The 25,618-nt window shown below is 40.6% G+C and overlaps 1 protein-coding gene across 2 annotated transcripts in view; it reads right to left on the reverse strand.

Annotated features, from left to right (window-relative positions):
- Positions 1-3,908: 3,908 nt before the first annotated feature.
- Positions 3,909-25,618, reverse strand: part of atrnl1b (attractin-like 1b) — a 1,062,984-nt gene continuing 1,041,274 nt past the window's right edge. For both annotated transcript variants that reach the window (XM_070876576.1, XM_070876575.1), the window contains exon 29: positions 3,909-4,462. In XM_070876576.1, coding sequence (XP_070732677.1) covers positions 4,338-4,462 — 125 coding nt within the window. In that variant the 3' untranslated portion in view covers positions 3,909-4,337. The remainder of the gene's footprint in view (positions 4,463-25,618) is intronic.

The following is a 25,618-nucleotide window of genomic DNA, read 5'->3' on the forward strand; positions in this document are numbered from 1 at the left end:
GGGAAAAAGTTGCATAAAGAACCTCTGGGTGCCAAGTGGGAGGGACCTTACCAAGTGTTATTGACCACCCAGGCAGCTGTTAAAGTCCAAGGAAAGAAAGCCTGGATCCACGCTTCACACGTTAAACGAGCACCCGTAACTGAAGCTGAAATCTGATAAGGACAATTACTTTTTGCCAAAATGTATAAATTTACTGTACTACTGACTGCAGGTATTCTAGGCATTTGCCTACTTCTTACTAGCCGACCCTCTGCATGAAAGGGAAATAAATAGAGTACCCAGGGAATTACATGTAAATACTGTTTTATATATGTCATACATTTATGCCAAACAAAGTAACATTTCTAGTTGTTGGGTGTGCGCGCATATTCCCATTCACTCAAAGGGAGGGATTCCCTTGAGGCCAATTCCCTTGAATATCTCGGAAATGGCTGAGTGGATAATTAATCAAAATAAAACAGGCAATGTGTTTCAGGATACAGAAAACTGGGCACGTAAATGGACGTCAGCAGGTTACAATCTGACTACCTTTGAAGGGGGGTACCAACCGTGCTACAATAATTCCAAACGGCCCCCATTTTTTGTTATCACTAATACAACGGGGGTAGGAAGACCGGGGAAATCGGTCTGTCTGATTAGAAACATCAAAGGAGGCCAAAATATTGGGTATAGTAACTGCTCCAGGAATTATCATATAATCAAGCCACGGAACCATCCAAACTGGGCAGATGTGGGAGTTCTTAACGTAACGGGGATCCTGAATAATACAGATGGAAAAGCCTGGACAGGCCCCCAAAGTGTTGCTGACAAAGAAACAGCTAACATTCATTGCCTATAATGGCACCTATTGGGTGTGTGGCCACAAGGCCTACCCTTGACTGCCCCAGAATTGGACGGGATCCTGCTATTTTAGCCTACATTGTGCCATATATGTATCACATAAAGTCACTGTCGGAACATCTACACTGTCCTAAGAGAGCTTTCACAGAAACAGAGAGGTTCTTTGCCATTCTGATCTCCGGGTAAGGGATCGCCAAACTGGCAAGGGAATCCATTAACATGGCATCCGTTGTGGAACGGGTAGCCAATGATACCTCAGAGACCCTAGTCAAAATCAATGCAGAAATGGTAGCAATCCGCACAGTAGCCCTACAGAATAGACTGGCCCTGGACTACATCCTGGCTGAAAAGGGAGGTACTTGCGCCCTACTCGGAACTGAGTGTTGCACATATATCCCAGATAGCTCCAAAGAAATTACCCACTTAGCGGAGCATATCCAAAAGGAGGTAGAAAAACCTAAGCAACCCCCATCATTCACTTTGTGGAGCGGAGCCACTGAATGGCTAGGTTCAACAGGGACTTCATCGGTGGAAGGTTTAATTCTATTCATTGTAATTATTTTGCTTTTATATTGTTTGTTTATGATGATTAAATGTTGTTGCAACCAGGCGGCTGTAGCTGTTGTCCCGCAGGTGAGACACCTTGCAGGTCCCAGCAGACCGTCTGTACGTGGCACAGGGGTATGTTGTGCTTAAGGGAAGATTGTTTACTGGTTGAATTAAGATATTGATTTGGATTAAATTGGAATGAGGTTAATTAACCTACTAAAACCAGACTTCCATTGTGGCCATGATGAAATTCGGGTTGATGTAAATTTGTGTGAAAGCTACTAGACCGGACATGTGGCGAAACACATCAACAAATTTTAGAAGGAAACTCTATTAACATGTAGGAAATTATTTTGTAGAATGTTTAACCAGTGATACCTGATGTTTTATGATTCAGTTTGTGAAAGAATCAAAGGGGGGATTGATAGAGAATTCAAACAGGCTGCAAAGATGAGAAAACACAGACCCCTGCCTACGTGAGAGATAGCACGATGCCTTAAGCATCAATCAACTTGACATTTCAGCACTTTTGGCAGCGAGCTAATTATGGGCTAACAACATATCAATTGAGCCAATAAGGTCAAAGGGGGCGTGGTCACGATTGTAAATTGATCCAGGATAAGTTCAGCCAATTTTTTGCCATGTATTTCAGAAGGACAATGGACCTGGCATAAAGCCAAAAGTTTGTTGTAGCTGCCAGAATAAAGTTACTTTAAATCTTTCACCGGAGTTCGCATCTCATTGAAAATTAAGAGATCTAACACTGATCCTCATCTTGTGATCCAAAACTTCAATATTACCCTTTAAGAAAATTAAACCCCCCTCCCCTCCCCCTCCCCACCAGGTTAAAAGCTTTAATCTGTGCAACGGATTTCCAATTATGGCCATTGTCACGCTGTGTTTCTGTTGACTTCTTCCTCTCCTCAGACTACATCTTGGAAACAAACTAGCCGGTGTATATTAGTCGGAATCCATTTTCATTGCAATATGGTGGAACGTGCAATTTTCTGTAGTACATTTTCCCATTAGTAGAGCGAAGATGAGTTCAGTAACATCGCTCAAGACACAGAATTAAATCAAATCTTAAAACATTGATTCACATTCTCCAGCAATTTCAACTTTGTCATTTCATGCACACATTCTGCTTTATTTCTTTTAACACCCCTGGGGCGCCGTTGCTAATGCAATATCAGAAAAACCATGTAACATCACAAGGTAAAGAATGTGTCCAGTATAGGAGGAAAGAAATGGAAGGAAAATTATTTGGAGTTTTTTTTTTATTATGTTGAAGCTTCAAAATTGTTTTACATAGGCCCAGGTAAACACAGAATTTATGTGAGCTGTTCTTTAATGATACAAATCTAAACATTTCAGTGTAAAATACTTCTTTGTGCAATCACCTGACTGACCCTGTCAGATGTGTATTTACAGATGCGGCAACTTTACAGTTTTATGAATTACGTGGCAAGACACAAACGGAACAAATGAGTAAAAAAATAAGGTAATCACAGAACCCCTGTCCAAAATATGAGACATGAAAAAATGGGGCTTCCATTAATCCTTAATATACAATTACTTAAAAGTGTTTCCAATACAGATTAGAACTAAAATCCCATTGATCAGTGCAATTCAACACAAATGTTACAGAAAAAGAACAGCTTCTGTTTACATAGTGGGGAAAAGTCCAAGGTCATTGTCTACTATAATTCCACTAGAAGATTTCCTACAAATATGAAACTTGGAATCAGATACTTTACAGAACCAAGTGTCCCATGTCAACCAGATGTACTTTTTTTTTTAAATTAGAGAATGTCCTAATTTAAAAAAAAGGAGTACCTCTGCAGAATTCATTGTCGGGCTGAAGTTTAATGTGACAAACTGAGCCACCTAAACCCACCCAGAAACTGAAAAAAATCCCACACAAATTCACTTTATTCTTCTACCCTGTGTCCTTCGCCATTACTTAGCGATCATGCCAATCAAGTGTTTATCAAAGTTACTTACATAATGAACACTGACAGTAACTGCACAATCTGCTTTCCATGCTTAGATGTATTTTCCTTTCTTCTGCAATAGACAGTTGTCCCAGTTAACTTACACCAAAAAGGATTTGTTTAATAGAAATTGTTAAAAAAATGTAGTTATGTGCAGTTTTCCCTTAGATGTCTGCAATAAATAACATTTTTACAAACGTTCTTCTGTACTCTGATTCAACAGAACAGCGCAGCAGTGAAATATGTTTATGCATTCCCTACTAAGACTGAAATGTAAACACAGAATCCAGGAATATCATAAATTGCAACCTTTGTATATTTTCTTCAAATTATTAGCTCATAATGAATTTCTAATTATTGCTCCAGCACCACTGTAACATGCAAGTAACCATGAATCAAATCGCACCAGCAGTATTATTCTATATGACCTCTGCAGAATAAAAATAACTGGAGACTTCAGGGATGGTTAACAAAAATGCATCAACATTTACGCCTTTCTTTCTTCCCCCCCTCCCCCCCTTCACATTTACCAAAGTTGCAGTACCACATACATTAAAAACATTCATTCCTCTTAACACATTTGCATTAATATTTTGACAATCTTAAAAATTGATAGTTATTCAATCAATTGCCATCAGCATGTGCCTGAAATGGAAATAAAATTTCTGTGGTCATTTAGCATTTTTAATTTTATTTCCATAGTCATATTCACAAATATGGTTAATGATGTGAAAATGCAATAAATCAAATTGACAGCATGGAAGACAAGTGTAACCTCCATCCACTGGTATAGGACCCATCACTGACTTCATATGCAGAGATGACAGGGCACATTTTTTAATATTCTTATGCTGTTGCCTCTACAAAAACTGAGGCCGTAAAGTGGCTTTAAACTAAAGCCATATCAAAAGGAAATAAAGATTAAAGAATAAACAAGTGCAGTTTTTATATTTTTTATACACAAGTTCCTTGATGTGTGGGAGGGAGTTGCTTTCTGTTCCGAACTGCTGAAGTCTTCTCTTTGCATTCACTTGGCTTCTGTTGAGAAATATCTATAAGTGCACTGGCTATGGCAAGACCTGCAGGTACAAAAATGAGAAATGATTTACTTGGAGCTCCATTAGGCTTTACTACATGCTGGTCGCCTCTCTGCATAATACCACAGTGAAAAGCCCATCCACTCCAACTTGGATATAGTGTATTCAGTATGGCAATGCTGTTTGATTTCCATTAAATCAGGTCACTATAGAAGATCATTTTTCAAAATGTCACACAAATCATCTTATGAAATCCACTTATTGTGTTCTCCAGTCCAGTACTGTTCGTAGTTATCAAAGCAATACAATTAAGTGAGGAACAATTCATTACTCAAGACTTGAGTCGAAAGGAATTTCATTAACTATGTCAAGATGATTCACAGAAGCACTGGTCAAATAAAATTTAAATGAAGATCAAGTTTAAACCTTCTGTATAAATACAGTGCTTCAAATGTTCATTACAGCGTATACATTCTTTCAGGGTTTTGAATTTCATGTGGATCTGGATTTTATAAACTAATTTGGAATGCTTTGAAGTATTTTAGTATCTACTTTTCAGAGACCAAAGAGATTTTTTTTAAATATACAGAAGTGAATTCAAGGCTGCAGAGATTAGAACACTTGGTTATTTGAAGATGAAGACACATGGGTAACAAAATACTTTACCAAAATTAGTATCAGGAATACTTTTCCGAGTGTAAAACTGCTTAACATTTGCCATGGATAATGAAAAAAAGTTAGACATTTAAATTGACCTCACGGATAAAAGCAACAACATATTTTCAGTACAGTTTTTTTCCTCTCATGTTGGATGAATGCTGTATTAGCAAAATAATATCTCCTAGCTTTCATGTGTGAACATGAAGAAATAGTGCAGTATTATATGCTGTACATAAAGCACAATACTGCAGATGCTGGAAATCTGAAATAAAAACAGAAAATGCCGGAACTGCTCAGCAAGTCAGGCAGCGTCTGTGGAGAGAGAATCAGAGTTAACCTTTCAGGTCAATGACCCTTCGTCAGTGTTATGCTGTTTGTACACATCAAATACTCTAATCAATCCCACGGGACTCTTGTGTAATTATATAAAGTAGTTCTGATTAATTTATTTCTTCACCCCAAACTAATATGCAAATAATTGTGTTCAATTCAAATGCTTTTTAATACTCAATAGGTTCATAAAACATGCAGCACATAATGCTATTTTCTCCAAACCATAATTAAAGCATAAAACCTGACATGTTCTAAGAACTACAGTAATCTGCAAATATTTTTGAGAGCAGTTTATAGCACCAACTATTCCACATTTTCAATTAATAGGAATGTTCATTAAATATTATCTTTCTTGAATTAGGCTGAAAACTATATTAAAAAACAGCAATGTTGAACGAGATATATTGCAATGAGAATACATTTTTTTTTGGAAAAAAATCTGAATATACTCAATCGGATTCTCAGAATTACCACTTAAGTCTTATGTTTTTAATCTGTTTCAAGTATTTGAAAAATGAAGTGTCACCATCAGCACTCCTTTCAACAACCAAAGCAATGCAAAGAACTGTGATGAATTTCAATGTGACTCATTTTCTGCCTTTTGAAATATTTTGTGTTTAAATAATGAGTGATGATGGTATTATTGAGGGATTTCTTTCTGAGGAGTTACTAAGTCCAAATGAGAGAGAGCAGCAAATTAACATAGTTACTCTAACTGCATACGTAAGTTCATTTTACTGACATGGCTCAGTAGTTCCTCGGAGTTAAGGCTCTCTAATTATGCAGTAGCACCCACTAACTATATGTAGCTTAAAAAAATTCTACAGGAAGAAACAAGGGGCATTTAAATAGAATTTTTCAAACAGTTTGATTACTAGAAATACAAATAAGACTCACCTTTAAAATCTTTAGAAAGTTAAGCATGCAAATGAGGTGCTGGATTCTATCGTACAACATCTATATTTCAGTCAGTGGAATAGACTTAGCATATTAGGACAGGTCAAATGTTTGCTACAAGACTATAGAATTACTTAGAAATTACAGCACAGAAACAGGCCATTTGGCCCAACTGGTCTATGTCAGTGTCTATTCTCCATACAAGACTCCTCCCACCCAATTTAATCTCACCCTATCAGCAGACCCATCTATTCCTTTCTCACACATGTACTTATCTAGCTTCCCCTTAAATGCATCTGTGCTATTCGCCTCAACTGCACCATGTGGTACAAAAGCAAAATACTGCAGATGCTGGAAATCTGAAATAAAAACAGAAAATGCTGGAAATACTCAGTTGGTCAGGCATCATCTGTAGCAAGAGAAACAAAGTTAACACTTCAGATCAATGACCTTTCATCAGAACACCATGTGGTAGCAAGTTCCACATTTCTCTGGGTAAATAAGTTTCTCCTGAATTCCTTATTAGATTTATTAGTGAATATCTTATATTGATGACCCCTAGTTTTGAACTCTCCCACAAGTGGAAACTATATGTCTATCCTATCAAACCCCTTCATAATTTTAAAGACCTCTATTAAGTTACCCCTCAGTCTGCTCTTTTCCAAAGAACTTCAAGGCTTTCTCTGCTCATTTAAAAGCAATCTATTTTTACTACCACAGCTGCCAATGCATTCAATACAGACTGCTCAAATTGTCTTCACTACAAATTTCTGAGCATCTTTATCCTAACTAATTTACCATCATTTACAATTATTTCAGAACGTGCGAAAGTCAAAATGGAAACAAAATCTAACATGTTACATCTGCCTTTCATTAACTCTGCAGCTCAAGTTTCAAATTAGGCATCCAGTAATCCATATTTCAAATAACTATCTTATAAATCAACCTTTAGATACGATTGCACTCAGCTTACTTCTATTAATGCAGTTTTTAATGATTCTAAGTATTCAGAACTGGATTTTACTTTGCGTGGGCTTTAATGCATGCTGACAGTGGCAAATCAAAATTCTTAACATTGCAGGTATCTGCCACCGACTGGTGATGCTTTCCTATTATTGACAATAAAAATGTAGATAAACTGATAAAAGTCAAGGTCAAAAATATTAGTCTTGTGACTGAATGCAGGCAGAGCAAAATAGAGATGTTTAAAAAACTTCTCCCCCTCGCTTGGATGGTATTTAAACACGAGAAGGCAGGAGGACGAGGCTCCAGATGTGTCCCACCAGAGACAGATCAATTTAATACATTTCTTTCAGACTGGCTCACAGTGGCACCAAAGTTTTTTATTCTTGCATCTGAATCAATCGAAAGAGAATGATGCTGTCCACAGAATTATAAATTCCACGACTCATTGCGTTGAAGTAATAAATCAAGATAAGGGATTATAATGGCAGTATAAAAAAAGACTTGCCTTTATATGATGCTACCTCACCTGCTGAATATTTTCTATTTCAATTTCAGATTTGCAGCATCCGCATTTATATGGTGCCTTTTCAATCCACAAGATGTCATAAAGCACTTCACAGCTAATTAAGTACTTTTGATGTGTAGTCACTGGCACTAAGAAGGTAAACAGGACGTTCTATTTCCCGCACCTCTGCTCTCACATCTTCCCCTCCGTCTCAGAACCACAACAGGGTTCCCCTTGTCCTCACCTTTCATACCACCAGCCTCCACGTTCAACGGATCATCCTCCACCACTTCCGCCACCTCCACCAATCCCCTCCCTTCAGCATTCCGAAGGGACCACTCCCTCCGTGACACCGTGGTCCATTCCGCAGTCACTCCCAGCAGCCCCTCCCCAAGACACCTTTCCATGCAAGCGCAGGAGATGCAACACCTGCCCTTTTACCTCCTCCCTTCCCATTATCCAGGGCCCCAAATACTTTTTCCAGGTGAAACAGCGATTTACTTGCACTTCTTTCAATTTAGTATACTGTATTCGCTGCTCACGATGCGGTCTCCTCTACATTGGAGAGACCAAATGCAGATTGGGTGACCGCTTTGCTGAACAAGTCCATTCAGTCTGTAAGTGTGACCGTGAGCTTCCGGTCGCCTGTCACTTTAATTCTTCACTCCACTCCACTCGCACTCTTACCTCTCCATCCTCGGCCTCCTACACTGTTCCAATTAAGCTCCACGCAAGCTCAAGGAGCAGCACCTCATCTTTCGTTTAAGCACTTTATAGCCTTCTGGACTCAACATCAAGTGCAACAATTTCATATAACCTCTGCCCATTTTTGGCTACACCCACCTCCCCCCCATCCCCTCTGCCGCCACCCCCGCCCCCCTACCCCCCCACCAATCTTTGGGTTTTTTCTTTGTCACCAATGGCAGCTGGTCATTATTCTGCCATTCACACCCTATCTAGACTAACCTTTTTCTAACTCCTGCCATTACCATTTTAATTCGGCCCATCATCCCTTTAGTCTCTCTAATTTCTCCTGCCTTCCACCTTATCACAGACCTTCCTTTTTGTTCTTTCATCCCCTCCCCCTTTCAGTGCTCCTTAAGAATCTGTTCTTTTCGAACATTCGCCAGTTCTGACGAAGGGTCATCGACCTGAAACGTTAACTCTGTTTTTCTTTTCACAGATGCTGCCTGACCCGCTGAGATTTCCAGCATTTTCAGTTTTTATTTCAGGTTCCACCATCCGCAGTATTCTGCTTTTGTTGTAGTAGGACAGTCAATTGGCACACATCAAAGTTCCGCAAACAGCAAATGTCATAAGTGAGCAGTTAAACTTTTTTTGGTGAAGTTGCTTTAAGCATATTTCTTTGAAAATACAAAATTGTATTTGATTTAAAGATATCGGGGTCAATTTTCATGTGTGGTGCAAATTGGGCGGACAGTGAGGATGTCAGTGCTGAGAGGCCCAAATCCATTTAATGGTCATTTAAATCTCATAGATAAGCTGCCGTGTGATAGTAGCATGGATTGGCGGCTTTGGAGGGTGGGTATTCTGGCAGGTTTGATCCCTATTTAAAACAAGCCATGCATAAAATCTGAAAAAAGAATTGGTTCGACTTTCTGTGATACATGGCTCCTGCAGGAACTCCCGGATTCAGTGATGCAGCAGTGAACGTCCTCGTGGAGCAGTTAAGGGTCCTCTTCATGCCTGTGTCAGCTCTTTGGTAGAACTATCCAATTAGTTCCACTCACCTGCTGTTTCCCCATAGCCCTGAAAATCAAGTATTTATTCAATTCTCTTTTGAATGTTACTATTGAATCATAACTCGCTGTGCAAAAAAATGTCTCTTCATGTTCTGGTTCTTTTTCCAATCACCTAAAATCTGTGTCCTCCAGTTAACTCCTCCTTTACTGCTACATTGGCAGCATCCTCTTCTCTAGTGAAGACAGATGAAAATTACTTTTTTAGTACCACAGCCATGCCCTCATCCTCCACAAGAATATCTTCTTTTTGGTCCCTAATCAACCCTAACCTTCCTTTGACTACCCTTTTACAATTTACATGTTTACAAAATAATTTTGGGTTCCCTTTTATGTTAGCTGCTAGTCTATTTCCATACTCTCTCTTTGCCCCTCTTTATCTGTTTTTTTTAGATCTCCTCTGTGCTTTCTATATTCAGCTTGGTTCTCGACAGTATTATGAACCTTACATTTGTCATAAGTCTCCTTCCTATTTTAATCTCTATAAGGGGGAATTTGGGTTACGCCCCATTTGGGAGGCGATAACCGAGTCGAGGCGAGACTTCCTATGCCCAGCACGAAAGTCCCTCCACGGCCACGAAATTTGGGTTATCGCCCCTCCACGACCTGTTGGGGCGGTGTCCAGGACACTATGTGGGCAGGATTGGCAGCGCTACGTGGCTTCTCCATGCCGTTAAAGGGGAGGGTCGCTGCGAACTCTGTAGGCCCTTTGATGACCTCCACTGGCCCACCAGGGCTGCGTGGTGCCGTGGTCACACTTGACCCCCTCCTGGATGAAAACTGTTAGCGCCCCCTGGATGTACAGAACAAGGCAATTTGGGTCCCTATATCTTTTGTCATCGAGGGAGCTCTACCTTTGGATGCCCTTCCTTTCCCCCTCACGGGAATGCGTCCAATCTGTACCTGAACCATGACTTCTCTGAAGACCTTGTATAGTTCAATTACTGTTTTGTCTACCAATTTTTGATTCCAATCCACCTGGGTCAGATCCTTTTTCAACTTACTGAAATTAGCCCTGCTCCAGTTAAATATTTTTACGCTTGATTGCTCCTTGTCCTTTTCCACAACTACTCTAAATCTGATGGTATTATGATCAATGTTCCTCAAATGCTCTCCCACTGAAACATGTTCCACTCACCCCACTTTATTCCCCAGAACTTGATCCCACATTGCTTCCTTCCTTGTGGGACTGGAAAGACACTGATCAAAAAAGTTCTCTTGTACATATGTCGGGAGTCCCTCCCCTGCTTTGGCCTTTATACGATTACTATCCTAGTCTATAGTAGGATAATTGAAGTCTCCCAACTACTCAGTCATTCTTGCATATTTCTGTAATTTGCCTGCAAATTTGCTCCTCTATCTCCTTCCCACTATTTGATGGCCTATAGTATACATCCAGTATTGTAGTAGCTCCTCTATTATTCCTTAATTCTAACCATATGTATTGTCTTTGACCCCTCAACTACATGATCTCTCTCCAGTGCTCTATTAGTTTCTTTGAGCAATATTGCTACCCGCTTCCTTCTTTTTTTCCTTCCCTACCTTTTCAATGGCCTGGAAATCCCGGCCTCCCCGGGAAGGCATCGCAAAAGCCGGTTTTCAGCACACAATGGAGCTTGACAGATCTTCCATATCTCGGAAACGAGGACATTTGCATGGGCAAGATTGCTGTATTTACCCATATCTTACCCAGCAAATGTCCTCAAAACTCTTGCGCCTGATAAAAGTAGGCACATAGCCTACTTTTACAGGTGTAAGAGTTGTAAAACATACAAAAACATTAAATTAAATTTAAAAAAACACATTTTATTGTTAAAAAACCCTGCCCACGAAGGTAAGTTTATTTTTAACCCTAATTACAAAACTTTAAAAAAAAATCGGAAAAATATATTTTTTTCTAAGACATTTATTAACTTTAATTTCAGTTAATTTTAATTGTGAGGTGTATTTTTTTTATTTTTTATTATGGTGTTTAGTGTGTTTTTTTTTCTCATTAATAACAATGAGAACTAGTAGATACGGAGTTCTTATTGCTATTAATGAGAAAGCTGTGGAATATTGTACCTGATTGGTTGAGCAGTCACACGTGACTGCACCTTCTGCGTGGGAACCTCGAGGACGGGAGCGTGCTTCTCAGCGTGGGAAGAGAAGGCCTCCCTAACAGAATCCCACGCTCCTCGCGGACCACCAGGTAAATTCGTAAAAATTCTCCAGACGGAGGCGTTCATCCGAAAGAAGCCTCTGACCGGAATTTCAGGGCCATTATATCTTGTAGCCAGGAATATTAAGTTCATAATCCTCCCTTTCTTTGAGTTAGGTCTCTGTTATTGCCACTATATCATAGACTCATGTTTCTACAAAGCAAAGGCATCTAATACTCAACTAAACAGAGCCAAGTACAAGGAATAGCTAAAGAAAACAAAGACTGTGATTAGATCAGCTAAAAGGGTAATGGAAAAGAGAATTGTAGACAATTGTGGAAGTAACGTGTAAAGCATTTTCAGTAATGTGAAGACTCAGAACTGTCAAAGACTGTATTGGGCCATTGAAGGATGCGCAAGGAGAGATTATGAAAGACTCACTTGAATTGAATAGTGATGTTAATAAAACTAGTAATATTAACATATTGTTTTAGATAGCATTAAGAACGGAAAATAGAGAGAACAGCTGGGCTGGATGATATCCACCTGAAGGTCCACAGGGAGATGGGACACAAGCTGTGTGAGTCCCTTGCCTGTATTGTTAATAGCTCACTGCACTCTGGGATGTTTCCCGTAGATTGGAAGCAGGATAATGTAATCCCCATCTTTAAAAAAGGAGACAAGATGGAGGCAGGTAATTACAGGCCCAATCGTTGGATATCTGCAATAGGAAAGATGCTCGAGGGAATCTTTAGGGTTGTAATATATGTTACTTGGATAGAGAGGGACATATTAGGGCATTCTAGTGCATAGATTGCTAAAGGTTCGCGAGCAATGCTGTGAAATGATAGCTGGAGTGAATAGGGTGTTGGATGCATTTATAGAACAATTGGATTTCTGACATGGCATACTATTTTGTCCTTGTGATATATTCACAGAGCACAGCACACACAGGTCTTTCTAAAATGGATGCAGCTTGAGAAGTCTCCGGAACTTCCTGGTTCTTGTAAGCTGACTGTTTATTCCCTTTAGTTGCAGTAACACAATACGTCCATATCCACAGTGTGGAGCTATATTACAAGCTTACAGAGATTACACTTCTCCCTCCTTAATGAAGAAGTTATTATAACAAACGTCAAACATAACTTGCATGTTTATACATAGCAAAGGATATGGACTTATTTTGCCATATTTACAAATTTAACTTAACCACTTGTTTTCTGTTTCGAAGAGGATACCTTCGCTCTCGACTGAACCTTCCAAACATGATGCTGAATTTAAACTCATTCGAGGCTGATCCTGAGGAACATTTTCCTCCATGGGATTTCCTTGATTTTCATTTGAACTCACTATAACTTCAGACTCTTTGTTTTCCTGACTCAGACTCAGATTTACATTCTGATTTTCTCTTGGATTTGTTTCCAGTACATTAGATGGAGGATATGCTACTGGTGTATCAAAACTATTTGATGAGTCAGAAATAATTGAATCATTCCCCACTTCAACTCCTTCCATGTCTGCAGGTAAAATATGATCAATGTGAACAAACCTAACCTGTCCATTATCAAACATCTTTAACAAATATGTGCGAGAACCACATATCTTCATTACTCTTCCTAGTAACCCCCCCACTTTACCCATTTATGGTGATGGTTCTTCACTCACCTTCTGATTTAATTTCACACTTCTCTCTTTTACTCTACCTCTATCATGATTCTCTTTCTGACTTAATTGTGTCTCTTCTACGGACTGTGACAAATGTAGTTTTAACAATGAGAATCTGGTTCATGGCTGTCGCTTTAGGAACAACTCTGCTGGTGTTCTACCAGTAGTTGCATGAGGAGTATTACGATATGTAATTAGAAAATTAGCCAATTTGTGATCCAATGGCAACTGTCGTTTCTTTGGATTTGGATCTAACATTTATTTTATGAGGGCACGTTTACCAATTTGTGCAGTGCACTCTGCTGCACCATTCGAAGCAGGGTGGTATGGTGGAACCTTGGTATGTTTCACACCATTTTTGCTCGTGAACTGCGCAAATTCTTCTGATTGAAATTGTGGTCCATTATCCGAAACAATTTCTTCTGGGAGGCCAAATGAAGAAAATAAACTTTGCAAAATGTCTAATATTTTACTTGTTGTTATTTTCCATATTGGAAACACCTCGACCCATTTCAAATGGTTATCAATCACAATGAACAATTGTTGTCCTTCTAGCTCAGCAAAATCAGTATGTAGCCTTTGCCACACCCTGGGAGGCCATTTCCATGGCTGTAATGGTACTGATGGTGGTTGCTTGCTTACCGATTGACATGTCGTACACTGACTCACGATGTACTCTATATCTTTATCAAGACCTGGCCACCATAAATAACTGCGTGCAAAACTCTTGGTCAAGCACATTCCCAGGTGCTGGTCATGGAGGTCTCCTACTAATTTGGACCTGAATTTATTTAGTATAACTACTCTTGCACCCCAAATGATACATAGAAATATAGAAAATAGGTGCAGGAGTAGGCCATTCGGCCCTTCGAGCCTGCACCGCCATTCAATGAGTTCATGGCTGAACATGCAACTTCAGTATCCCATTCCTGCTTTCTCGCCATACCCCTTGATCCCCTGAGTAGTAAGGACTACATCTAACTCCTTTTTGAATATATTTAGTGAATTGGCCTCAACAACTTCCTGTGGTAGAGAATTCCACAGGTTCACCACTCTCTGGGTGAAGAAGTTTCTCCTCATCTCGGTCCTAAATGGCTTACCCCTTATCCTTAGACTGTGACCCCTGGTTCTGGACTTCCCCAACATTGGGAACATTCTTCCTGCATCTAACCTGTCTAAACCCATCAGAATTTTAAACGTTTCTATGAGATCTCCTCTCATTCTTCTGAACTCCAGTGAATACAAGCCCAGTTGATCCAGTCTTTCTTGATATGTCAGTCCCGCCATCCCGGGAATCAGTCTGGTGAACCTTCGCTGCACTCCCTCAATAGCAAGAATGTCCTTCCTCAAGTTAGGAGACCAAAACTGTACACAATACTCCAGGTGTGGCCTCACCAAGGCCTTCCCTGTACAACTGTAATAACACCTCCCTGCCCCTGTACTCAAATGCCCTCGCTATGAAGGCCAACATGCCATTTGCTTTCTTAACCGCCTGCTGTACCTGCATGCCAACCTTCAATGACCATCTTTATCGACTGATAATTCATTTCTACGAATGAAGAATGGATGAATATCTTTGTTTGTTACATGGTTTGGCCATCCATTTGCAATATAATCATACACCTTTGACATCACTGGGTCACATTTGGTTGCTCTACTAATTTCTTCAGCTGTGACTGCCAGTTCCTCAATCTATGAAAAATAAAACACCTCTTCCCCATCGGGTGTAACTTGTGATGGGGAAGGCAATCTAGACATTGTATCAGCATTACTGTGATCCGCTGATCATTTGTATTCAATATCATATGTATATGCTGACAAAATCAAAGTCCATCCCTGCATTCAGGCTGCAACTAAGGTTGGAACTGGGGACTTTGGATGGAGGATTGCTGTTAGGGGCTTATCGTCCGTAAAAATAGTAAACCTACGACCATACAAGTATTTGTGAAACTTCTTGACCCCAAAAATTAATGCCAAAGCTTCCCTTTCGATTTGCGCATAATTACTCTCACTGGCACTGAGAGTGCGTGAAGCAAAAGCAATTGGTCTCTCCTCTCCACTACTTGATACATGAGAGATTACTGCCCAAACTCCATACGGAGAGGCATCACATGCTAGCTTCATCTCCTGAGATATGTCATAGTGAACTACCATGGTGCTCTCTACCAATTTGCTTTTACACTCTTTGAATGCTGGATCGCATTCTTTTGACCACTTCCAATGGACCTGTTTTTTCCAATAGCTCATTCAGTGGATGTAATACTGTAGCCAAATTTGGGAGGAACGTCCCATAATAGTTGAAAAGACCCCAAAATGATCGAAGTTCAGTGGCATTCCTGGGAGTGGGTGTATTTCTGATTGCATCCAGCTTTCCCATGGTTGGATATTTTTGAAATTAAATATTGAGTTTTGAAATAATTCACACTTACGAGCGGACACACGTACTTTGTGCTTCTCTAGTCGTTTGAGGACTGCATTCAATATGTCATTATGAATTTGCATATTTGGTGCTGAAATTAGTATGTCATCTGAATAACATACTACCCCTTTAATACCTTGCAAAATCTGGTTCATCGCCCCTTGGAATATGGCAGGGGCGGAAGACATTCCAAACGGTAGCCTCTTTAATTGATATAGGTCTAGATGAGTATTTATAGTCAAACATGACTTGGACTCCTCATCTAGTTCAAGCTGTAAGTAGGCATTCGTAAGATCCAGTTTTGAGAAAATCTGACCACCTGTCAGTGTTGTGAACAAATCTTCTATATTTGGCAATGTACTGGGGACATTACCCTCTAGAACCTGGTTTACGGTTACTTTATAACCACCACACAATCTTACCTTACCAATGGAATTAGGTACAACAACAAAACAACAATGGGTGTAGCCCAATTACTTCGATCTATCTAACAAATAATATTCTCAGTCTCTAGTCTTTTGAGTTCTAGCTCAACTTTCTCCTTGAGCGCATATGGTATGGAACTTGCAGTAAACCGATCTAGCCTGACACTTGCCTTGAAGTCTTGGATCGGACTTCCCGTTTCGCAGAACACCTTCGGATAACTCTTGATATCATCCGTTGATGCAAATCTCGTTTCAACACGGAATATCTCACTCCAATCCAGCTTCAGTGATCTCAACCAATTTCTTCCTAGTAAGGCAGGCTTGTCTCCTTTCACTACTATTAGAGGCAAGTTCTGAAATTGATCCTTGTATTTCACCGGTACGGTGATACGACCTACCACAGGCATTTTCTTTCCCGAGTAGCCTTGCAGTTCCATCTTGGATTTCTCCAATGGGAAATCACACAATTTGTCGAGGTATAGCAACTCCGGTACTACACTCACGGATGCACTCATGTCGAATTTCATTGGTATGTTGAATCCCGCAACCTCTACGTGGATGTTGAGATTTTTCGAATTGCTGTCTACTAATCTCGTACTCCTGATGACGTTTAACATTAACGTCTCCTCGTCCTGTTGTTGTTCTTCCATGCTATGTAGTCTCTGGGGATTTCTACTCATAGCTTTGAACACTGGACTCATAGCTTTGAAAGCTGGTTTATCCTGCAGTCGGCATGCCTTCGCAAGATGCCCAGTCTTTCTGCAGAAGAAACACACTGCCTTCAAATATGGACAACTTTGAGCAATGTGCTGTCCCAGGCACTGATAGCACGACTTCGATGCTCTGTTACAATTTCTAGTTTTTGAGACTTTGGGCCCCCACCACCTTTTACTTTGAACCTGCAGGCGATTCAGCTCGGTTGTCTGATGACTGTAATTATCATTAAATTCTCAGGAATATTGATCGGCCATGCCCATCGACCTCACTATCTGACAAGCAATCTCAAAAGTCAAGTCATCTGTCGTCAATATCTTTCTTCTGATCGCATCATTTTTCACCCCACAAACAAAACGGTCCCGCAATGCTTGGTTTTGAAAGTTTCCGAAATTACAGTGGATAGCTTTTTTAATGCTGCAATGTAATCACTGATATGTTCATCAGTCTTTTGATTTTGTATACCGAAACGATAGCTTTCAGCAATTTCTAATGGTTTGGGGTTATAGTGCTGTTCCAGCTTCATTAAAATCTCTTTAAGCGTTGTGTCCTTTGGCTCATCAGGCACAAGCAGATTTACCAGGGTTTCATACAATTCAGGACCCGCTTCCGATAAGACGACAGCTCGCTTCCATTCCAACACAGCCCGGTTCCGATCTGCATTCTCTGCAACTTCAATTATATTAATTGCAGTGAAATACATTTCTAACCGGTCCACATACGCTTTAAAATGTTCCCGGTCATGTCTATATTCACCCAAATGTCCCATTACTGCTATGGGTGCCGCTATTTTTGACTTTGCAGTTTAAACTAGTGTGCTCGTTTTTTACCTCGGATTTTGTAGCTATTTCCAAAGACCGAGAAGCTTCCAAAGTCTCTCCGTCAGCTGGCTGAATCCTTCATCAACAAAGTTTCAGCTTTAAATCATCCGAAAAATCGCATTTCGTCGCCAAATGTGATATATTCACCAAGCACAGCACACACAGGTCTTTCTAAAATGGATACAGCTTGAGAAGTCTCCGGAACTTCCTGGTTCTTGTAAGCTGAGTTGCAGTAACACAATACGTCCATAGCCACAGTGTGGAGCTACATTACAAGCTTACAGACATTACAGTTCTTGTAAAAGATCTTGGTCAGGCCTCTGTTGGAATACTATCGAGCTTTGGTCTCCTCACATGGTGCATGATACTGTGGCTTTGGAAAGGGTGCAGAAGAGGGCCACTACACTAATTGCTAGTTTAAGGCATCTTAGTTATCATGATAGGCTAAAAGAACTGGGGCTCTCTACTTTAGAGAAAAGAAGACTTAGGGGTGATCTGATCAAAAATACAAATCAGTATTGATATTCACATGTGCCAGTAACAAACAGATTAACTTCTGTTCTTAGTTGCCTTTACTCCTGCTGTTGGCCATGCTCCTCAATCTGCTAATAAAGGATAATTTATGAGACAACATAACTGAACTGCAAAATCATAGCCCTCACCCCTGACCAGATAGGTCCATAAACATACAACTTTGTGCAGAAAGTTAATTCTTGCAATTTCTTATCTCATTGGAAACCTGTGCCTCACAGGGAAAGTTAAATAGCCTGCGTATATCTCCATTTTAAAGATAATTCCTCCGCAATCTTTCTTTCCTACTTTGATAACAACTTCAGTTCCCATGAGTATTTCCTCCAAGGCCCAGGCCCCCAAAAGCAGTTAGTGTTTTCCTTCGGGGGGAAAAAAGTAATAGAATTGATGGAATTGAGCGGATTAGATAGATAAATGTAGAAGTAAATATAAAACATGAGAAGAAACAAGAGATTGGGGCAGAACGGAGGATGATGAATGGGAAGATAGAGCAAGCAGAACTATTTAAAACATTTTATTTTATTTACTGCAGTTTTCAGGGTTTATTTTAGTTGCACAGCATTTGTGCTAAAGTTGAAAATGTTTAAAACATGGTTATTGAGAGATTGGAATTCTCCACAGGCGCTGAGGTTAAAGTAATCATGGCCAAAACTTCCTGGATCACTTGCACAGAAATGTGTGCCATTTTCTGCGACGATCTTGCTGAAGGGATCTTGTGCTGAAATTTTCTATGGGGCTCATTTGCCCACATTAAAAGGTAAATACTGGCACAAAACAAGAGCACATGCAGTGCTGCCAACTGTTATCCATTTGATCAGGTTCTCAAATTTGGCACCAAGCTTGTGGGCTACAGGGCTGTAGTGATACCCGCCCTCTTGTATGGCTCAGAGACGTGGACCATATACAGTAGACACCTCAAATCGCTGGAGAAATACCACCAATGATGTCTCCACAAGATCTTGCAAACCCACTGGGAGGATAGACGCACCAACGTCATTATTCTCGATCAGGCCAGCATCCCCAGTATCGAAGCACTGACCACACGCGACCAGCTCCGTTGGGCAGGCCACATTGTCCGCATGCCCGACACAAGATTCCCAAAGCAAGCGCTCGACTCGGAACTCCTACACGGCAGCCGATGCCTAGATGGGCAGAGGAAACGTTTCAAGGATACCCTCAAAGCCTCCTTGATAAAGTGCAACATCCCCACCGACACCTGGAAGTCCCTGGCCAGATACCACCCTAAGTGGAGGAAGAGCATCCGGGAGGGCGCTGAGCACCTCGAGTCTCGTCGCCGAGAGCATGCAGAAAACAAGCGCAGGCAGCGGAAGGAGCATGCGGCAAACCAGACTCCCCACCACCATTTCCTTCAATGACTGTCTGTCCCACCTGTGACAGAGACTGTAATTCTCATACTGGACTGTACAGTCACCTGAGAACTCACTTTGAGAGTGGAAGCAAGTCTTCCTCGATTTCGAGGGACTTGCTATGATGATCCATTTGTGTTGCAACTGCAGATATAAAGTACTTGTACAAGCTATGTTTTAAATGATGTATTTCCCCTCAGAGAATATTGCATGTGCCTGCATTCCTATTAAGTGAACTTATTTTATAAAATTAGGAAACATACACGCGCAGAGCACGTCGATTCTATGCTGCATCATTTAGTGGTCCGGCAAGAACCAACAAAACTTGCATTATGAGAGGAAATAAGTGTGAATCTCAGTCAAACCTGGGTTTGAACTCAGTTGTTCAGTTGAGACCCCTTAATTTTATCACTAGGCCTACTGGAGAGGAACTGGCACAGCCACTCATTTCTATATGCAACTAACAAGACAGCAGCTCCACTGCTATGACCAGTAACAAAGATTAATTTGCACACCTTCACCATGGCGTCAGTTTGGGCAACATCCAACACTATTGTTAACACTATTACAGTCTGAATTATTCAGGATTACCTTTGGAGGTTAAATTCGCTCCCAGAAATAGTATCACCGTTGAGTGATATTGTGTTGCTGTGCTGGTGACTGCACGCAAGTGTCAGCTGTGGCTCAGTTGGTAGCACCCTCGCCTCTGAAGTCAGAAGGTGTGGGTTCAAGTCCCACTCCAGGAACTTGAGCACATAAATCTAAGCTGACAACACTGCACTGGACTGAGGGAGCGCTGCACTGTCAGAGGTGCCGCCTTTCAGATGAGACGTTAAACCAAGGCCCCGCCTGCTCTCTCAGGTGGACGTAAAAGATCCCATGGCACTATTTCGAAGAGGAGGAGGGGAGTTATCCCCGGTGTCCTGGCCAATATTTATCCCTCAATAAACATAACAAAAACAGATTATCTAGTCATTATTTGAGAGAGTTTGCTGTGCGCAAATTGGCTGCCGTGTTTCCCACATTACTACACTACAAAAGTACTTCATTGGCTATAAAGTGCTTTGAGATGTCTGGTGGCTGTGATAGGCGTTATATAAACGTAAGTCTTTCTTTCGCTCAATAATTTCTGCCATGGCGTCGCACTGTTGGGAGTCTTTTGCCTTGCCTGCTCCTCTGCATTATTATGCAGGACAGGGGACTGCCCATTGAGAGACCATTTCCGCTGCTTAGTCCTGCATATTGCGTGGGAGGGGGTGGTGGGGGGGCTGAAACAATTTGGATGAACTGAGTCTGACAGCACTTTACTTAAGTATAATGCAGGTCTTGTAAATAAAAAACAATAATTTAAAATCACGATGTAAATTGTCATCTATTTCCAGAAATCTCAATTATGTCAATCTCAAGTGTCTTCAGCGCATTACTCATGTAAATCCAGTAAAATTGCATGAGCTGACCTTTTGCATGGGACATGAGCAATGTAAATGAACGGCAGAGGGCTTGGAGCGCTTATCTCGGACGCGGCAAAAATGATCAAGGAAATTTGCATGTAGCAATATTTCAACATAAAACTGGCGTGAAACAGTTACATGAACGTTTCCTGGGGAAACCAGCGCAATGCCGCTCTTGCGCCATAGTTACGCTGAAACTTAAAAGCAAATTATTAGAAAGTAAACAAAAAAAGGAAAATATGTACACCAGGGAAGTAAACATTTTAAAATGTGACAAAATAATGTTTCTTTTTGGACACATGAATAGAGTGAGAGTCAGTTAAGTGTGATTTAGGTCTGGACTAATTGACAATCAAGTTAGTGGCTCCTCGACGAACAAACAATTGAACTGTGTTTCCGATCAACGTGAAAAAGCTTTGCTTTAAATAAAGAATGAAAAGGATTTCAGTATTTTCAGGTACATGAGCGTTATAGACCGACAAATGGATAGATCCTGAAAGACATGCAATTTCAGTATATCCATTTCAACACTGTCTAAAATTTGATCAAATGCTTTTAGTTCCTGTAGTAATATAACCTTGTGTTCCTGTCCAGATTGTTGAAAGATTCATGGTTAGTGACAGCGCTTGGCATGTTTACCAGTGACTTTACTCTGCTCGGCCTCCATGAAAATGTAACAGATAACTTAAAAGTTATTAGGTGATGTCACGGAGTGCACATGGTAAATGAGTGGGTGCATTTCTCAGAATGTTTATTTGCATGAAAGAACCCACCTCATGTTTGAGAAGTCCCCTACAGAGATTAGTAAAGTGTGATGAGGAATTTTTGCATAGCTGAGGTGAAAAGTTACTTTTCACATAGATTTACCATAATATGAATTATCTTCCAGGGGTGTGATTTTCTGTCCCTTTCTCTCTCTCTCTCTCCCCCCCCTCATCACCAAAGAAACATCTCCATGGGAGGATAAGAAAAAAGAATGACCGTGTGACCACCATTTATTATTGCTACATCAACTACGGTATAACTGTTGTTGCAGTCAATATTATCCTTTTAAATGTGTTAAAATGCCTTACAGTTAAATGCTTTTAATGATGTTTGAGATTGTCAGGTGACATGCAGATCTATACATCACCGTTAAGTACAATCAATAGCAATTGTGAAACTCTGAAAGGGAAGTGGGTCAGTAATTCGTGTTGCTAGTCTGCAGTTTTTGGATACAGCAAAGTACTGCAATATGGCGTGCGGAGGTTTCTTTGAAATAGTGTATCTAATTAAGCTAGGAGTTTAAATGATCTTTTATAAGAACAGAAGAAATAGTAGCAGGAGTAGGCCATTCGGCCCCTCAAGCCTACTCTGCCATTCAATGAGATCATGGCTGATCTTCTACCTCAACTCCACTTTCCTGCACCATCCCCATATCCCTCGATTCCCTTGATAATCTAAAAATTTATTGACCTCTGTCTCGAATATACTCAAAGACTGAGCCGCCACAGCCCTCGGTTAGAGAATTCCAGAGATACACCACCCTCTTGCACATCAAGAAAATATCAAATAATATAAGTTGCACCAACTTCAGCAGCCAATCTGTATGAAAGACCACCAAAAGCGAATCCCAGACAATTTCACTGTAGTGCACTATTGCCATGTTTGTTTCTGAAAGGTCTTTTTAACCATAGAAATCAACAAAAAGGTTTTTCTAAAAGCCACTTTAACAAAACAGTCCCATTCTTCAAGCTAATATTCATGGCAACAATACATTTTAATAAGAATTTTATTTTTATTTTAGTTAGAATACTTCATGGCTAATTTTACTTGTATTTGTGCAAGCCACAATTCTTTTTAAAAAAGTACTAGGATTTTCAGTACAATCAAACCCTAAAGACTCAATAGTTATACTCATAATTACTCAAGTCTGAACTAACCTTCTAGTGTCCTTTAAAAGGCAAAGGAAAAACAATACATCACAGTTGATTGTACTGCCAACAGTTTTCATTTTAAGCCTCAGATTGTGCTGATGTTGGTGCATCTTCTTCATCATTTACATGAATGACCAATTTATACCAGAAACTACAAAAACTGGAATGTATCTATCATCGACAATGCCCCAATTCTGCAGCAAGATTAAAGGCGCATCAGAGTTTAAGTGAATGTTTAGAAACTTAGATTTTAATCAACAATCGAATAATCATTCAAGTCAAGTTTGGTCAATCTGATTAGAACATCTATTTGGACTTTAAAGTTTGATTAATGATCATAACACACTAAAGGATTGTCACTCTGAACTATGCAATCTTTTTTCTAAACCAAGATCATGGACTGGAAACAGTTAAGGTTATAAACACTATAAAATGCTCTTTGCCAGAAGTCCAGGGAGGGAATTCTATCAAGAAGCAGTCAATCTAATGTGTGTGCTACCGTGTATCTGTTAGCAGATAGCATTCTGAAAATGCATGTAAATATATCTGACAGCTTTCCACTGAAGGTTTTTAACTAATATATCTTTGCGTTGGTGATGTTAAGGGTAATCAGTTTTTACTCTATCCTCCAGCCCGAGAGAGATCTTCTCCAGAGATGGCAACATTGGATTTTTCCAAATAGGGTGCAAACTATACACTACAGGACAATGAAAAACAAAAAGAACCTTTCAATGCAATAAATTGTACTCAATTTTTCAAAGGGGTATGCAATAAAAAATGTAGCTGTGAACTGAACTTTAACTACCGGGACATTATTTTGGAACAGGTTTCTTGCACAGTGTAATTTATTTCAATGAGTTTCCTTTTTGTTGATACCTTCAATTTTTATATTTGCCTTTTTTGAATAAGGAGAATTAAGAAAAATTCAATCTTGACTCTGCAAAATACACATATTTCTCCCTGAACTTAGTTGTCCTTTTTCTGTAAAGGGTATTGACTTCAAAACTATAAGGGGCCGAAATTGGCCCGAAACGGGGTGCACCTACCGATTTTAAAGTGTTCCGCCCGATCCAATGCATAGGGCGGACAATCCGGCGATTTTCAGCACTTTGTTTCTCGTTTCCAGTCGGAGCGGTGTTGGTGTCGGGAGAGGGGTGGAACTGTGGGTGGGTCGGAACGGCCATCGCTCAAGTCATCTGTGATGCTGATGACGTCAGCACGATGCGGATGTGCTGCGTCGCGCTAACACATCACAACGACCTTCCCCTTCAGTTAAAGGGGAGGGCCACTGCGAACTCTGCAGCCACGTTAGTGGAAAACACTGCACCACCAGGGAGGGTTTCAACCGGGCCAGCGACCTGGCATCCAAGAGGGGCTGTTGGCTGCCTGGCCAAACCCGTGAGCATAATTGTTGGCCCGACCTGGCAGTCGGCCGACAATAAAAAATAAGATGGGAGTCGCCGGCAGCGTGACCTCACCTTTAAGGGCAGCCGCGCCGCCCAGCCACAGACAGCTCCTCGCTGGGTAAAGCTGTCAGTGGCACCAACCGGCAGCAGTTGTGCTCCTGCGGGGCAATTCTGCATGGGGATCGGAAAGGGTGTCGCTGGCAGTCAGTAAAGGGTCGGCACGTGCCTGACCCGGCAGGAAGACGGGTGGAGCGGAAACCCATTCTCGCCACTCCCGGCCCGGGGACAATTTCAGACGGGATGGCCCATCCGTCTGCCACCAGTCAGTAAGACCTCTCCACTCCATTCCTGCTTCTTAAGAGGCAGAAATGGAGTTTATGTTGGGGGGGCAATTTCAGCTCCTTAGTGTTAGAGATTTGTCTTTAATAAGGAATTTTCAAAAAATTGTATTTACTGTGACACATCGCAATTCATTACATATGAGTTTGGATTAATACTAAATTTAGCTCAACTGGCACCCCAATTATATAATAATGAAAAGGCTTCCCAATTTCCCCACAGTGGGGAATTTCCTAATGTAAGACTATACTGGTGTGATCATCCTGGTTCTGATGCACAATGCAATGGACTACATGAGCTAGAATGACACTTCAGTGCAGTACTGAGTGAATGCTACATTGTTGGGCTACAGACTTTTGGATAAGATGTTAAATTGAAACCCCCCGCCAACTCTCAATTTAGGAGATGTAATAGATCCTGTGGCACCATTCAAAGTCCAGCAGATTTATTTCTGTGTTCTGCACAACAATCCCTCAATCATCACCGGCGAGAAACAAATTAACTGGTCATTTATTGTTTGGTGTGTGCAACTCTTCTGCCACATTTGTCCACATAACAGTGACTACACTTCAAAAATAATGCATTACTTGGGGAGCACTTTGGGACATAAGTTATATTTTTTATTCTTTCCTTACATCTACTTAATGTGGAAGCTGGTTAGTGACCACCAGCACCATAAAGGGCACTGCGCACTTCCCAGGCTCCAGCCACAATATTTTAATTTTAAGACTATTATCCATCCCAGGAGAGGTCAGACTGTCAGAATTACTCTTCGGACACCAAGACAACCCTTTCAGCCATGGCTAATAATACCTTTCAATGGGATAAAAATCGGGCAGGTTCTACCATGGGACGGGTGATCTCTGAATGTGAAAATTACCC

The sequence above is a fragment of the Pristiophorus japonicus genome, chromosome 3 (genome assembly GCF_044704955.1).
Source record: "Pristiophorus japonicus isolate sPriJap1 chromosome 3, sPriJap1.hap1, whole genome shotgun sequence".
NCBI lineage: Eukaryota > Metazoa > Chordata > Chondrichthyes > Pristiophoridae > Pristiophorus > Pristiophorus japonicus.